General features: G+C 43.4%; 2 protein-coding genes across 2 annotated transcripts; both read right to left on the reverse strand.

Moving 5' to 3' along the window:
* Nucleotides 1-1,480: 1,480 nt before the first annotated feature.
* Nucleotides 1,481-6,579, reverse strand: LOC129829349 (pepsin A-like). Its single transcript, XM_055891017.1, has 9 exons — nt 6,506-6,579; nt 6,227-6,368; nt 5,710-5,827; nt 5,230-5,348; nt 4,690-4,886; nt 4,366-4,482; nt 2,523-2,667; nt 2,133-2,231; nt 1,481-1,686 (listed from the first exon to the last, which is right to left on the reverse strand). The coding sequence occupies exons 1-9, from the start codon at nt 6,562-6,564 to the stop codon at nt 1,549-1,551; spliced, it is 1,134 nt and encodes a 377-aa protein (XP_055746992.1). The 5' UTR covers nt 6,565-6,579; the 3' UTR covers nt 1,481-1,548.
* Nucleotides 6,580-9,115: 2,536 nt separating this feature from the next.
* prok1 (prokineticin 1) lies at nt 9,116-14,963 on the reverse strand. Its single transcript, XM_055891018.1, has 3 exons — nt 14,700-14,963; nt 11,401-11,526; nt 9,116-10,879 (listed from the first exon to the last, which is right to left on the reverse strand). Exons 1-3 carry the CDS (start codon nt 14,772-14,774, stop codon nt 10,760-10,762), a joined length of 321 nt encoding a protein of 106 aa, XP_055746993.1. The 5' UTR covers nt 14,775-14,963; the 3' UTR covers nt 9,116-10,759.
* Between the last annotated feature and the right edge of the window lie 1,610 nt (nt 14,964-16,573).

Raw genomic sequence — 16,573 nt, forward strand, 5'->3', positions numbered from 1 at the left:
TCTTCTAATGACCCCTACTGTCTCTGTATCTGTCTCTCTACCTTCTAATGACCCCTACTATCTCTGTATCTGTCACGTCTGTTCGGGCGGTGTTTGGTGGTCGACGTCACCGGATTTCTAGCCGCCACCGATCCATGTTTTATTTTTCCTTTTGTTTTGTCTGTTTACAAACCTGGTTCATAATTATGTTCCTTATTTAACCCTCTGGTTTTCCCTGTCTGTTTTGTGCGTGATTGTCTTTTGTGTATTCCGGTGTGTTGTATTTTGAGTCCTGTTTTGGTTCTTGTTTGGAACGGGATTTTGTTACGTTTTGGATTGAGTAAATCAGTGATTATTACTCTTACCTGTGTCCTGCGCCTGACTCCTTCTAAGAGGTGCGTGATTCTGTCAGAGTCTATCTAAAAGATAGCGAAGGAGTCAGGCGCAGGACACAGGTAAGAGTAAGGTATGACAAAACATTTATTTTTACTGCTCTAATTACGTTGGTAACCAGTTTATAATAGCAATAAGGCACCTTGGGGGTTTGTGATAAATGGCCAATATACCACGGCTAAGGGCTGTATCCAGGCACTCCGCATTGTGTCTTGCTTAGAACAGCCCTTAGCCGTGGTATATTGGCCATATACCACACCTCGCCGGGCCTTATTGCTTAATTAGCTTACATATTCTTGCTTTGAACTTCTAACAGGAGTGGGAGCGAGTGGGACGGGTGCGATCATTGTCAAGCAGACACAAGAGCAGCTGCTCACCGATTTGACCGCACAAACGCAGTTCCACCTCTGGCTATCGCCAGTTAAAGCTTGATTTGATTGAATCTAAGTTTTATGCCATCATGTTGATATCATGGATGGTCAGTCGTTGCATCCACAGCTCTGTCTATTCATTTGAGTGGTTACATTTCTCCAGCCCCATCCCTCAGCTTTTTACCAAAACAGAGGTGGGGTGTCCACTTTGTTTCAGATACAGATTCTAGCTTTAAGGTGATTGATTGATATCTATTTTGACTCATAAACCATACAAATAAAGGATCAATCCGCTGCACCAGGATTTACTTTTGAGTTTGATATCAGACTGTCTTTCAACAAGCTGGTTCTATTGACAGGCTGAGATAGATACAGTATCTATCGGGACATCAGGTTATCTGGCATCCAATCACCATGTCCTTATCAGTTTCCTCTGGAGAAAACCCTTACAGCCAGAGCGTTCTCGTACCCCGAGTCCTATAAGAGATGGTTATCTATGGTTCTGGGCCTACCTGCCTTCACCATGTCCAGATCTATATTCTATAGTATTCTATTATTTCTCTTACATTAAGAGGTTCCACAAGAGGATAGTTTCACTTCAGGGAGAAAGAGCTACAGACCATCAAACACACACTATATTCCCAAGGCTAAAATATATTTTATTCTTTAGCAACTGTGCACATTTCACAATCTACAACATTTCCCCAACTATGCCAATTCTAGTGCTACAATCACATATATAACATATTACTATTCATCACTGGAAGACTTCCATTCAATCCAGACTTCTTTCACAGTAGATATCTTACGCGATCTGGGCCAGACCAACATTGTTGTTCTGCCTGTCAAAGATGGCATAGTACTGCCTGATGAAGACATCTCCAAGGATCCAGAGCTGCTGAGTTCCACCGTTACCAAAACCAGTCCTACAGCCGTAGGAGCTCTACAGAGAGAGAGAGAGGAGGAAAATCAGGCATGTGAGGCCCTTTGCTTCTAGGATCTAAAAGAAAGGTTACGTCTCAGATGTATCTGTGTTCTGATGAAGGAGCTACGAAACACATCAGCATTAAAGATCAGATGGGTCATAAAGGTTGTATGTTACATGTCTTTCAGTAGACTACCTGGGAGGTGATAGGTTGTATGTAACATGTGTTTCAGTAGACTACCTGGGAGGTGATAGGTTGTATGTAACATGTGTTTCAGTAGACTACCTGGGAGGTGATAGGTTGTATGTAACATGTGTTTCAGTAGACTACCTGGGAGGTGATAGGTTGTATGTAACGTGTTTCAGTAGACTACCTGGGAGGTGATAGGTTGTATGTAACATGTGTTTCAGTAGACTACCTGGGAGGTGATAGGTTGTATGTAACATGTATTTCAGTAGACTACCTGGGAGGTGTAGGCGGAGGCAGGGATTGTGAAGGCGTTTCCGTTGAGAGTAAAGGTCACCGCGGGCATGTTGGCGATGTTGTTGCAGTTCACGTTGGCCTATGAGAGGAGTAATAACATGTTGTCATTTATTCTGTGGTTAATCAAAGGGGAGGCGGTGATTGAGGGGAAAAACATCAAGAACAGATGTACACCCTTTTCACACTACCACGCCGGTCCCAACCCAAATATTTGTCGCATGGTTGTTCCAACAATACGGTCGTTCCAACAACTAACAAGACCAGGCAGCTTAGTGCAGCTTGGGTTGGCTTGGTTCCGCTCAGTAGTGTGAAAAGCCTTATAGTTGGACACGTGTGTGTGTGTGTGCGTGTGCGTGTGCGTGTAACTCACATCTCCATACTGGTCAGTGGTGGCTCCGACCCAGCTGTTCATGTTGTTGATGTCAGTGGTTGGTCCAACGATCTGGGAGGTGCCAGTATCTATGATAGCCTGACATCCACCATTGCAAGCCACTGTGTTGCCATTGATGGTAACGCTGGAAGGACAAATACTAGCTGAGTACCTGTTCTTCCTCTATTTGGTTTTATGTATATATTTCTTGGCATTTTTAGGTGTTTGTTGTGAGAAAATTAACTTCAACGTGCTAAGTGCACAGCAACATTTAGTCATAGGCTCCAGACAGGAAGTAGGTATGTTCATTTCATGTACTTGTCCACTATCAAACCTGTTGACTTTTTACACACTTTTTTTTAACATTACAGCCTTATTCTAAAATGGATTAAATATAACATCTTTCTCGTCAATCTACACACACAATACCCCATAATGACATTACAATACCCCATAATGACATCACAATACCCCATAATGGCATCACAATACCCCATAATGACATCACAATACCCCATAATGACATCACAATACCCCATAATGACATCACAATACCCCATAATGACAAAGCGAAAAAAAACATGACAGCAGGTTTTTTTTACATTTTAGCAAATGTATAAAACATTTAAAACAGATACCATATTTACATAAGTATTCAGATCCTATGCTATGAGACTCGAAATTGATTTCAGATGCATCCTGTTTCCATTGATCATCCTTGAGATGTTTCTACAACTTGATTGGAGTCCATCTGTGGTAAATTCAATTGATTGGACATGATTTGAAAAGGCACACACCTGTCTATATAAGGTCCCGCATTTGACAATGCATGTCAGAGCAAAAAACAAGCCTGAGGTCAAAGGAATTGTCCGTAGAGCTCCAAGACAGGATTGTGTCAAGGCACAGAACGGGGTAAGGGTACCACAACATTTCTGCAGTTTTGAAGGTCCCCAAGAACCCAGTGGCCTCCATCATTCTTAAATGGAAGAGGTTTGGAACCACTCTTCTTAAAGCTGGCTGCCTGTCAGAATTGAGCAATTGGGGAAGAAGGGTCTTGGTCAAGGAGGTAACCAAGAGCCCGATGGTCACTCTGACAGAGCTCCAGAGTTCGTCTGTGGAGATGGGAGAACCTTCCAGAAGGACAACCATCTCTGCAGCCCTTCACCAATCAGGCCTATATGGTAGAGTGGCCAGATGGAAGCCACTCCTCAGTAAAAGGCACATGACAGCCCACTTGGAGTTTGCCTAAAGGCACCTAAAGACTCTCAGACAATAAGAAACAAGATTCTCTGATCTGATGAAACCGAGATTGAACTCTTTGGCCTGAATGCCAAGCATCATGTCTGGAGGAAACCTGGCACCATCCCTACGGTGAAGCATGTGGTGGCAGCATCATGCTGTGGGGATGTTTTTCAGCAGCAGGGACTGGGAGACTAATCAGGATCGAGTGAAAGATGAACGACACAAAGTACAGAGAAGCTCCCCAAATACAGTTGTGCCAAGCTTGTTGCGTCATACCCAAGAAGACTTGAGGCTGTAATCGCTGCAAAAGGTGCTCCAACATAGTACTGAGTAAAGGGTCTGAAACCTTATGTAAATTTCTAATATATATACACACACACACATCAGGTTTCCAAAAACCTGTTTTTGCTTTGTCATTATGGAGCATTGTGTGTAGATGGATAAGGGGGGGAAACTATGCAATCGATTTTAGAATAAGGCTGTAACTTAATGTGTAGAAAAAGTCAAGGGGTCTGAATACTTTCCGAAGGCACTGTATAGACATGAATCTTTGTATGGATATGGACCAGGACATAGGCTCTGTGTGGACTAGTGTACCCACCTGTCCATGTTGATCTGCCAGTAGGTCTCGGAGGACAGGGGGATCCAGGTGATCTGTCCGGTGTAGTAGTTAGACTCAATGTCTCCGAAAGACACCACACTACCCTCTGCTGAGTTTCTATTGGAGGAGGAGAAAGGTCAACAAGGTTGCTTAATCATCAACACATGTTGAAATGGATGTGACCTTTCCTTCAAAGACATTTAAAGCAGTTGTATAATTGTATTAAATATCAATTCGCTGGTACGTTCTTGCTGTATTAATATCACAGCTCAGAGAGAAAAGGCCACCTCCCATCCAGGTGTATTTGTACAGTTACTATGTTACCCGCTCAGGTAGACCGAGAAGAGGTTCTGGGACACCAGGCCCTGGGTCATCATGTTGTCAAAGACGGGTGTGGCCCCAGAGGCCGCCAGGTTGGGGAAAGCCAGGCCCAGGATACCGTCGGCAACCATGTGGGCCATGAAGGGAGCCTCGGTCTGACTGGCACCAAAGATCTGCTTAGTTACAGAGATACCGCCAACCTGGAAAAACAGAACAGCAAGCGTCAGTCACTGGGCACCATAGAAATAGAATTACTAGAATATGATTTCCCCATTCAAGTCAATTGTTTGGTGACGTGTGGACAGGCGGCCATATTGAGTGTACCCAAAATAGTAGTTATATTTCTTTGCTGATTGTACTGGAGTCAGTTACTAATATACTTTTTAGCATGTGATGATATAAAACAGGACCGCTTTGGGATGGCGGGTGCTGAGTGGAAGATTATTTGAGGGGTTGCTTTGTATGTAATGTACAGTATGTTGTAATTGAAAGTGTCAACTAAACATGTATCACAATAATGTGTAGCTAGCTACATTTACATACCGAAACAGTGTCGTATGCCAGCTGTCCAGTCATGCTGCCGGTTCCGTACTGAATGGAAACAGGCTTGTTGGCCCACGTGAAGGTGCTGGACTGTGCAGGATTGTATTTGGCATGATTCTCTATTTAAAAACATGAACATGTTCATTACAGACCAAGTACATACTGTGCCATTGCAAAACTGAACATTCATTTATTCATTGGTATTGATCTATTCGCTACCATCCACGCTCTTAAGGGGACAATAGAAAAAAACGCATTAATCCTATTCTATTGTTTAATTGTGTTGAGCCAACCCTCTTATGCTGTAAACCCTCAGCCCCTAACCTCAACCAACAACCACGTCTCCCATTCTCTGGCTAAGTACTCAATATAAAACTGTATTTTGCAACTTTTGTCACAAGAGACTACTCGTAAACTACTTTGAAATATAGCTATTCTCCAACGCCAGCAGTGTTCTACAGACCCCTAAGATATACTCACGGCAGGCCTGGCTGGAGCAGTAGACAGAGGGAACCCACAGGTTGGAGGAGCCAGTGTCAAAGATGACGTTGAAGGACTGGGGAGGGGTTCCAATGGTTATCACTCCGTAGTAGGACATCTGCAGGGAGACGGTGACAGGGTCACACAAGTGAACATTTCACAGTCCTATGAAGAAACAGACATTTGTCTAACAACGTAGCTAGTCACATGCCAAGAAGCATGGCTGGCTATATGCTCCTCTGTAAGCTCAGAATTAATCTGATCATGCCAGTGTACATTTTAACTTAAGCAAGACATGAACACAAACTGTAGAGCCAATGGGGTTCAAACTATGCAGTCACAATATCCAACATGTAATGACATATTTGAAACCATAAACATACAGCCTATAGACTAGCCTGGTCCCAGGTCTGTTTGTGCTGTATAGACAACTCCCGTGGCCATTAGCTATAGAGCAAAAACAGTTGTGGGACCAGTGACCAGGCATTTCACCATACTGCTTCTGTCTGTGCCTTACATCAGCGTCGTTGGTCATAGCCTCATCACCGGTCTGGTAGAACTTGGCCATAGGGTTGTAGGGGAACTTCAGCCTGGTCTCCTCCCATATACCCTTCTCCATCAGGGTCTCTCTGGCAGTCTTCCCCTTGATCAGAGAGATCCTGAAAACACAATAACAGTCACAATCTAAATCCCCTTTATTTGCCGCAATTACCATGTACCAGGAATTGGACCTGGGGTCAGGTGCTGACAACAATAAACAGAATATGCAGACTGAGAAGAGAAGAACAAAACTTACTTCACATTACACTCGGACAGGGCCACTAGGGCACACAGGAGGACAGCCCAGTTCATCATGGTTGCTTCTGGTTCTTCTTGGACAGAGGGAGTGAAGTTAGGAGGAGGAGAACTCAGGCCTTATATACAGTCGTCCTGTACACCAGGACCCAATCCCACAGCCAATCGACCATGTTAATGCCCTCCTTCAGCACACAATGTCAAAGCTATGGGGGTGTCCCAAAATGGCATGCTATCCCTTATATAGTGCACTACTTTTGAACAGGGCCCATATGCCTCTGGTCAGAAGTAGTGCCCTATGTAGGGAACAGAGTGCCATTTGGAACACTAGTGATAACACAAATTCAGATAAGAAAAGTGTGAAGTGGTTACAAATATAAAACGCCTATGTAGCAAAAGTAAATATAATTCAGGAACAATGTTAATGAACAGTCATCTAATCTGGGAAAGCAAAATATATCTGGATACTAGTCTGTGCAACTTTGGGGTCAGTTCAGATAAACCTAGAGTATGGGGGGGTCAGTTTAGATAAACCTAGAGTATGGGGGGTCAGTTCAGTTAAACCTAGGATATGGGGGAACAGTTCAGATAAACCTAGGATATGGGGGGGTCAGTTTAGATAAACAGAATATGGCAAAGTGAATTGCACACATACACAATCCATGTCTGATTTGTCTCAAGGCTTGCAAATCATTCTTTAACACGTCTCCTCGCCTTCATCTACACTGATTGAAGTGGATGTAAGAAGTGACATCAATAAGGGATCATAGCTTTCACCTGGATTCACCTGGTCAGTCTATGTCATGGAAAGAGCAGGTGTTCCTAATGTTTTGTGACTCGGTGTATAATGTCGACCATTACTCAACCTCATCGTATATTGTCTCATTTACTTGTGGAACGGCATATTCAGTGCAACGTGAAATAGACGCATAATACACATGATCAAATAACAACAAGGCCGACATCAAATGCCGACATGCGTAGGCGGCACGTGAGTTTAAAGTTTAGGGAAGCTCTTTTATTTCACCATAAAATGTAACCTTTATAAGAAAGGACTTCGTGCATCTATTATAGCAAAAACATTTTTAAGATAGGCTACCATTCTTTATGTGATGAATAGATTGCATAGTCATAATTTAGGCTAATAACATAACTCAATCACTGTTTTGTGAAACGTGAGCCGACAAGGAACAGGAGAAAAATCTGTTGTTAACCCTAATTTGCTCTTGGGAGCGCCGTACCTCTATGACTGACCCTCTAAAACAACATATTTCACTGCACCTATCTGGGACTAAGTAATGCTGAATGTACCTTTTCATAATCTTATCAAAATGTCCCATGTTTCCATTTGGAAAGTAGATTAGCTTAACATTGCCAAAGTGATTTGATAACAGCGTTTAACAACAACACAGCAATATATGAAGAAAAAGGTTTATGTCCCAGACGATACACAGAATATTGACAGAACAACACAAGTTTATTTACATCATTCATGAACAATTGGTCTGTAATCAGGCGTTGGTGATCAGTACATTCAACAGAATGTCTGAAGGTATAGTAGAGGTAGTCTCTGACAAAACATTTTAACGATCAACTTTTAACCAGTTTAAAGATGAAAATGACGATTTCTTTTTCTAATTTAAAACAATAACCTAAAGATGACGTGCAGGACACAATTCGAACTCTTGAAAGGATATATACTGCTTTGGTATGGCATCCTCCACAATATAAATCAAAACACTAATATGTTTTATTTAACTAGGCAAGTCAGTTAAGAACAAATTCTTATTTACAATGACGGCCTACCCGAGACAAACCCGGACGACGCTGGGCCAATTGTGCTCTGCCCTATGGGACTCCCAATTACGGCCGGGTGTGATACAGCCTGGATTCGATCCAGGGACTGTAGTGACGCCTCTTGCACTGAGATGCAGCGCCTTAGACCGCTGCGACACTCAGGAGCCAAATGACAATGATGATGATGATGATAAGGAATATGCAAGGAACAGTACAGTGCTTAACTATGAATCTTTCTAATTGACTGATTGGCTGGGAAAACATGGTAAACAAACATCAGAATGCAGCTATGAATATATAACTAGAACTGTTTTCTGAGTCAGAGTCACGACTTGTTTTGACAATCGGATTGTTCCCAATTATGTTTCTATAGCCACAACATATGTTGAATAGAACCTTAGTTACGGACTCATTTGACATTGAATCTCACGTGTTTCAGTCATTGGAAAGACAAGTGTTCCAGGGGGGTTTTGAAGAGGCTGATTACGCCCACGTGATACCCGAGTAAAACAAAGAGGTATGGACTTTCACTAAGAGATAAGATTGTACACTGAACAAAGAAACATAAACACAACATGTAAAGTGTTGGTCCCATGAGCTGAAATAAAAGATCCCCAGAAATGTTCCATACCGTACGGACAAAAAGCATATTTCTCTCAAATTTTGTGCACAATTTTATTTTTTACATCCCAGTTAGTATTTCTCCTTTTCCAAGATAATCCATCCGCCTGACAGGTGTGGCATATCAAGAAACGGATTAAACAGGATGATCATTACACAGTAGCACTTTCCACTGGTGAGAATAAAAGACCACTCTAAAATGTGCCGTTTTGTCACACAACACAATGCCACAAGTTTTGAGGGAGCGTGCAATTGGCATGCTGACTGCAGGTATGTCCACCAGAACTATTGCCAGAGAATTAAATGTTAATTTTTCTACCATAAGCCACCTCCAATGTCGTTTTCGAGAATTTGGCAGTACAGCCAACCGTCCTCACAACCGCTGACCACGTGTAACCACTCCAGCCCAGGACCTCCACATGTGGCTTTGTCTGAGACCAGCCACCCGGACAGCTGATGAAACTGAGGAGTATTCTGTCTGTAATTAAACCCTTTTGTGGGGAAAAACTCATTCTGATTGGCTGGGCCTGGCTCCCCAGTGGGTGTGTCTATGCCCTCCCAGGCCCAACCAGGGCCTAATTTATTTATTTAAATTGTCTGAATTAGTTATATGAACTGTAACTCAGTAAAGTCATTGAAATTGTTGCATGTTGAGTTTATATTTTTGTTCAGTATATATAACTTACATAATTACTTACATAACAACAACAGACACAACACACAGTGTAGGTATATGTTTTTCCACAGTGGTTTGATACAGTGGTATGATCCAGTGGTATGATACAGTGAGTTTAATTTGCAAAAATGTTGATAATAAATAAAAACATACATATGAATTAAACAGTCAATTATTGTGATTTGCATCAAGCTTTTGACAGGCCTGTGTATTAAAACTACAGTCTGCAATTGGTACATACTTAAAAAAAAATTGTTGCTATGTATCTTTCTTGGCACAGTTTAGCATGTATATATTGTATTGGCATGTCTTTGGTGGCCAGTGGGGCACAGTGAGGTGTATTTACAGATGTTATATCCTCATGAATATATAACAGTATAGTACATAGAACAAAGACAAAGTAAAGGGAAGAGTGTGAAGGTGATGTGTGATTGAGAGACTAAGTAAAGGGAAGAGAGTGAAGGTCATGTGTGATTGAGAGACTAAGTAAAGGGAAGAGAGTGAAGGTCATGTGTGATTGAGGAACTAAGTAAAGGAAAGAGAGTGAAGGTCATGTGTGATTGAGGAACTAAGTAAATGGAAGAGGGTGAAGGTCATGTGTGATTGAGGAACTAAGTAAAGGGAAGAGAGTGAAGGTCATGTGTGATTGAGGAACTAAGTAAATGGAAGAGGGTGAAGGTCATGTGTGATTGAGGAACTAAGTAAAGGGAAGAGAGTGAAGGTCATGTGTGATTGAGGAACTAAGTAAAGGGAAGAGAGTGAAGGTCATGTGTGATTGAGAGACTAAGTAAAGGGAAGAGAGTGAAGGTCATGTGTGATTGAGGAACTAAGTAAAGGGAAGAGAGTGAAGGTCATGTGTGATTGAGGAACTAAGTAAATGGAAGAGGGTGAAGGTCATGTGTGATTGAGGAACTAAGTAAAGGGAAGAGAGTGAAGGTCATGTGTGATTGAGGAACTAAGTAAAGGGAAGAGAGTGAAGGTCATGTGTGATTGAGGAACTAAGTAAATGGAAGAGGGTGAAGGTCATGTGTGATTGAGAGACTAAGTAAAGGGAAGAGAGTGAAGGTCATGTGTGATTGAGGAACTAAGTAAAGGAAAGAGAGTGAAGGTCATCCCCATCGTTCTCCTCTTCTTCTCTCTCCTCTTCTTCCTCCTCTGTCATCAAAAGTCTAGGTTTTTGAAGTCTTTGGTACACCTGTATGTGCTACCTGTGTAGCTGGTACAGACCAAGTGAGGAAGACATGGACAGGTGTGATGCTGTCGTTTTCCTGGATAGGGCACCTGGAAGAAATATACATTATTTACATTTGATTCAACTTTATTGATCTCCCTTAGGATCCATTCAATCACATTGAGCCAACAGCTCATGGCCTAAATCAACAGACTTGGTCAAACGCCACCAGAGATCATGGAACTATTCCAGTTGGAAACGGAGAACCATTCAGTTGTCAATTCCCAGAGATAAACTTTGTAGAGTGAACTAAACCGGCTGGAGGCTGAGCCGATCTCCAGCCGATCAAAGTGATGTATTACTTCCATTGATTTGATTCATGATGAAAACAAGTCAATAACTTCTGAAGTTATCATCCTAAGCAACAACTGTGTGTGTGTTTGAGCATGTGTGTGTTTATGTGCACTTCTGTGTGTTTGTGTGTGTGTGCGTGCGCTTGTGTGTGTATACCTGTGTGTGTGAGTGTTTGCGCATGTGTGAGTGCGTGTGCCAGCCAGTACGTGTCATCAAACATATGCATGCGTGTGTGTGTGTGTGTGTGTGAGCGCGTTCGTGCGTGTGTGTTCCTCACCTTGTGACTGAAGGGGTGGCACTCATCCCCCTCTTCCCCTCGTGGTATACACATCCGCAGTCCCCTAAGCCACAGACTGACAGCACAGCATAGACCAAACCCACACTGAACATCTCGATCACACGCCTGACAGAGATGAGGGGGAGAGAGAGAGAAAGTGTGAGAGAGAGAGAGAAAGTGAGAAAGATGGAGAAAGTGAGAGAGAGAGTGAGAAAGTGAGAGAGTGAGAAAGAGAGAGAGAGATGACCGCCACACATTTTTTTATTGTAGCAAACTTTCAAATGCCTCTGCAAACTCAGTTTGGGTGCAGGTTTTCTGTGCCGGTCTGGTGTTGTAGTAAACCTTCTGACTCTGGACCACACACCCCCACTGGAAACAGGAAACGCAGCCCCACTGGAAACAGGAAACGCAGCCCCACTGGAAACAGGAAACGCAGCCCCACTGGAAACAGGAAACGCAGCCCCACTGGAAACAGGAAACGCAGCCCCACTGGAAACAGGAAACACACCCCCACTGGAAACAGGAAACGCACCCCCACTGGAAACAGGAAACGCACCCCCACTGGAAACAGGAAACACACCCCCACTGGAAACAGGAAACACACCCCCACTGGAAACAGGAAACACACACACTGGAAACAGGAAACACCCCCCCACTGGAAACAGGAAACGCATACCCACTGGAAACAGGAAACGCATACCCACTGGAAACAGGAAACGCAGCCCCACTGGAAACAGGAAACACACCCCCACTGGAAACAGGAAACACACCCCCACTGGAAACAGGAAACACACCCCCACTGGAAACAGGAAACGCATACCCACTGGAAACAGGAAACGCATACCTACTGGAACCAGGAAACGCATACCCACTGGAAACAGGAAACACCCCCCCACTGGAAACAGGAAACGCACCCCCACTGGAAACAGGAAACGCACCCCCACTGGAAACAGGAAACGCACCCCCACTGGAAACAGGAAACGCACCCCCACTGGAAACAGGAAAAGCACCCCCACTGGAAACAGGAAACGCACCCCCACTGGAAACAGGAAAAGCACCCCCACTGGAAACAGGAAAAGCACCCCCACTGGAAACAGGAAAAGCACCCCCACTGGAACCAGGAAACACCCCCACTGGAACCAGGAAACACCCCCCCACTGGAAACAGGAAACGCATACCCACTGGAAACAGGAAACGCATACCTACTGGAACCAGGAAACACCCCCCCACTGGAAACAGGAAACGCATACCCACTGGAAACAGGAAACACCCCCCCACTAGAAACAGGAAACGCACCCCCACTGGAAACAGGAAACGCATACCCACTGGAACCAGGAAACGCATACCCACTGGAAACAGGAAACACATACCCACTGGAAACAGGAAACACCCCCCCCACTGGAAACAGGAAACGCACCCCCACTGGAAACAGGAAAAGCACCCCCACTGGAACCAGGAAACGCATACCCACTGGAACCAGGAAACACATACCCACTGGAAACAGGAAACACAATCTCAATTTGGTTTTTACTCTCTCTGTCTCTCTCTACCTTCCAACTGTCACTTATAATGACCCCTACTCTCTCTGTATCTGTCTCTCTCTCTACCTTCTAATGACCCCTACTCTCTCTGTATCTGTCTCTCTCTCTACCTTCTAATGACCCATACTCTCTCTGTATCTGTCTCTCTCTTTACCTTCTAATGACCCCTACTCTCTCTGTATCTGTCTCTCTCTACCTTCTAATGACCCCTACTCTCTCTTTATCTGTCTCTCTCTACCTTCTATTGACCCCTACTCTCTCTATCTGTCTCTCTCTACCTTCTAATGACCCCTACTCTCTCTGTATCTGTCTCTCTCTCTACCTTCTAATGACCCCTACTCTCTCTGTATCTGTCTCTCTCTCTACCTTCTAATGACCCCTACTCTCTCTGTATCTGTCTCTCCCTACCTTCTAATGACCCCTACTCTCTCTGTATCTGTCTCTCTACCTTCTAATGACCCCTACTCTCTCTGTATCTGTCTCTCTCTACCTTCTAATGACCCCTACTATCTCTGTATCTGTCTCTCTACCTTCTAATGACCCCTACTCTCTCTGTATCTGTCTCTCCCTACCTTCTAATGACCCCTACTCTCTCTGTATCTGTCTCTCTACCTTCTAATGACCCCTACTCTCTCTATATCTGTCTCTCTACCTTCTAATGACCCCTACTCTCTCTGTATCTGTCTCTCTACCTTCTAATGACCCCTACTCTCTCTGTATCTGTCTCTCTCTACCTTCTAATGACCCCTACTCTCTCTGTATCTGTCTCTCTACCTTCTAATGACCCCTACTCTCTCTGTATCTGTCTCTCTCTACCTTCTAATGACCCCTACTCTCTCTATATCTGTCTCTCTACCTTCTAATGACCCATACTCTCTCTGTATCTGTCTCTCTACCTTCTAATGACCCCTACTCTCTCTGTATCTGTCTCTCTCAGTGGTGTAAAGTACCTAAGTAAAAATACTTTTAAGTACTACTTAAGTAGTTTTTTTTTGGTATCTGTAATTTACTATTTATATTTTTGACTACTTTTACTTTTACTCCACTACACTCCTGAAGAAAATAATGTACTTTTTACTCCATACATTTTCCCTGACACCCAAAAGTACATTTTGAATGCTTAGCAGGACAGGAGAATTGTCTAATTCACACACTTATCAAGAGAACACCCCTGGTCATGCATACTGCCTCTGATCTGGCAGACTCACTAAACACAAATTATTTGTTTGTAAATTATGTCTGTGTTAAACTGTGCCCCTGGCTATCCGTTAATTTTAAAAAACAGGAAAATCGTGTCGCCCGGTTTGCTTAATATAAGACATTTTAAATTATTTATATTTTTACTTTTGATACTTAAGTACATTTAAAACCAAATACTTTTAGACTTTAACTCAAGTAGTATTTTACTAGGTGACTTTTACTTGAGTCATTTTCTTTTAAAGGTATCTTTACTTTAACTCTGGTATGAAAATTGGGTACTTTTTCCACCACTGGTCTCTCTCTCTACCTTCCACCTGTCACTTCTAATGACCCCTACTCTCTCTATATCTGTCTCTCTACCTTCTAATGATCCCTACTCTCTCTGTATCTGTCTCTCTACCTTCTAATGACCCCTACTCTCTCTGTATCTGTCTCTCTCTCTACCTTCCAATGACCCCTACTCTCTCTGTATCTGTCTCTCTACCTTCACGTTTCACAATGACAACTCTATTAGTTAAAATGTCCACACAGAACATGAATGAAAGGTTTGTCACTCACCCCAGTGATGACAGCCCCCCTGGACCAGTTGAAAGAAATCATTAAGATGGAGAGAAGCAGGACCCTGGTCCCCATGGCCGTAGCAGCAACAGTAGCACAGGATAGTGTAGGGTACCACTCTCTCCTCAACACAGCAATACTGTAGTCCCCTTCAGAGCAGTGGCTACTTTCTGTTGTCAGTCTTTCCTCAACACAGCAATACTGTAGTCCCCTTCAGCGCAGTAGCTACTTTCTGTTGTCAGTCTCTCCTTCTTGTGCTGTCCGTCTGACTCACTGTGCCTGGTGTCATGTCCAAGCTCTCTCTCTCTCTTTTCATCCTCTCCCTTTCCACTCCCCCCCCCCCCCCCAATGTATATAAAAAAAAAATGAAATACCTTATTTACATAATTATTCAGACCCTTTGCTATGAGACTCGAAATTGAGCTCCGGTGTATCCTGTTTCATTGATCATCATTGAGATGTTTCTACAACTTGATTGGAGTCCACATATTGATTGAACATGATTTTGAAAGAAACACACCTGTCTATATAAGGTCCCACATTTGACAGTGCATGTCAGAGCAAAAACCAAGCCATGACGTCGAAGGGATTGTCCGTAGAGCTCAGATACAGGATTGTGTCGAGGCACAGATCTGAGTAAGGGCACCAAAATATTTCTGCAGCATCGGAGGTCCCCAAGTGCACAGTGGCCTCCATCATACTTAAATGGAAGAATTTTGGAACCACGAAGACTATTCATAGATTTGCCCGCCCAACCAAACTGAGCAAATCGGGGGAGATTGGCCTTGGTCAGGGAGGTGACCAAGAACCTGATGGTCACTCTGACAGAGCTCCAGAGTTCCTCTGTGGAGATGGGAAAACCTTCCAGAAGGACAACCATCTCTGCAGCACTCCACCAATCAGGCCTTTATGGTAGAGTGACCAGACGGAATCCACTCCTCAGTAAAATGCACGACAGCCCGCTTGGAGTTTGCCAAAAGGCACCTAAAGCCTCTCAGACCATGAGAAACAATATTCTCTTGTCTGATGAAATCCAGATTGAACTCTTTTCCTTGAATGCCAAGCATCACGTCTGGAAGAAACCTGGCACCATCCCTACGGTGAAGCATGGTGGTGGCAGCATCATGCTGTGGCGATGTTTTTCAGCGGCAGGGACTGAGAGACTAGTCAGGATCAAGGGAAAGATGAACGGAGCAAAGTACAGAGAGATCCTTGATGAAAACCTGCTCCATAGCACTGAAGAAGGTTCATCTTCCAACAGGACAACGCCCGTAAGCACACAGCCAAGACAACGCAGGAGTGGTTTTGGGACAAGTCTCTGAATGTCCTTAAGTGGCCCAAAAAGAGCCAAGACTTGAACCTGACCGAACATCTCTGGGGAGACCTGACAATAGCTGTGCAGCAATGCTCTCCATGCAACCTGATAGAGCTTGAGAGGATCTGCAGGAAGGAACGGGAGAAACTCCCCAAATACAGTTGCGCCAAGCTTGTAGCATCATACCCAAGAAGACTCGAGGCTGTAATAGCTGCCAAAGGTTTTTCAACAAAGTACTGAGTAAAGAGTCTGAAAACTTATGTAAAATTTCAGTTTTTTATTTTTAACAAATTTTAACAAAATATATATATATATCGCTCTGGATAAGAGCGTCTGCTAAATGACTTAAATGTAAATGTAAATGTATACGCTTTCTAATCTCTCTCAGATACTTCAAAAACTACGTGTTTTGATTTATGGGAAAACAGATTAGTCCAAAAATATATGTATCTGTTATTCGATGTGTTTCTGTGGGCTAATAGCAGTAAGGCCAAATGCAATGTTACATCAAATATACATGTTTTATATTTATTTATATACCCTACAGGGTTCCTAAAAT

Source organism: Salvelinus fontinalis, chromosome 31 (assembly GCF_029448725.1).
Source record: "Salvelinus fontinalis isolate EN_2023a chromosome 31, ASM2944872v1, whole genome shotgun sequence".
Lineage (NCBI taxonomy): Eukaryota > Metazoa > Chordata > Actinopteri > Salmoniformes > Salmonidae > Salvelinus > Salvelinus fontinalis.

Bases quoted from the DNA above. Each gene is read 5' to 3' on its own strand.
- LOC129829349 (XM_055891017.1), bottom strand. From the start codon at position 6,564: ATGATGAACTGGGCTGTCCTCCTGTGTGCCCTAGTGGCCCTGTCCGAG. The intron at 5,349-5,709 runs GTGAGTATATCT...GTTTTTAAATAG, and splicing joins CTGCTCCAGCCAGGCCTGCC to AGAATCATGCCAAATACAAT. The intron at 1,687-2,132 runs GTAGTCTACTGA...CTCTCTCTGTAG, and splicing joins CCTCCGCCTACACCTCCCAG to AGCTCCTACGGCTGTAGGAC.
- prok1 (XM_055891018.1), bottom strand. From the start codon at position 14,774: ATGGGGACCAGGGTCCTGCTTCTCTCCATCTTAATGATTTCTTTCAAC. The intron at 11,527-14,699 runs GTGAGTGACAAA...CATCTCTGTCAG, and splicing joins GGGGGGCTGTCATCACTGGG to GCGTGTGATCGAGATGTTCA. The intron at 10,880-11,400 runs GTGAGGAACACA...TATTTCTTCCAG, and splicing joins GCCACCCCTTCAGTCACAAG to GTGCCCTATCCAGGAAAACG.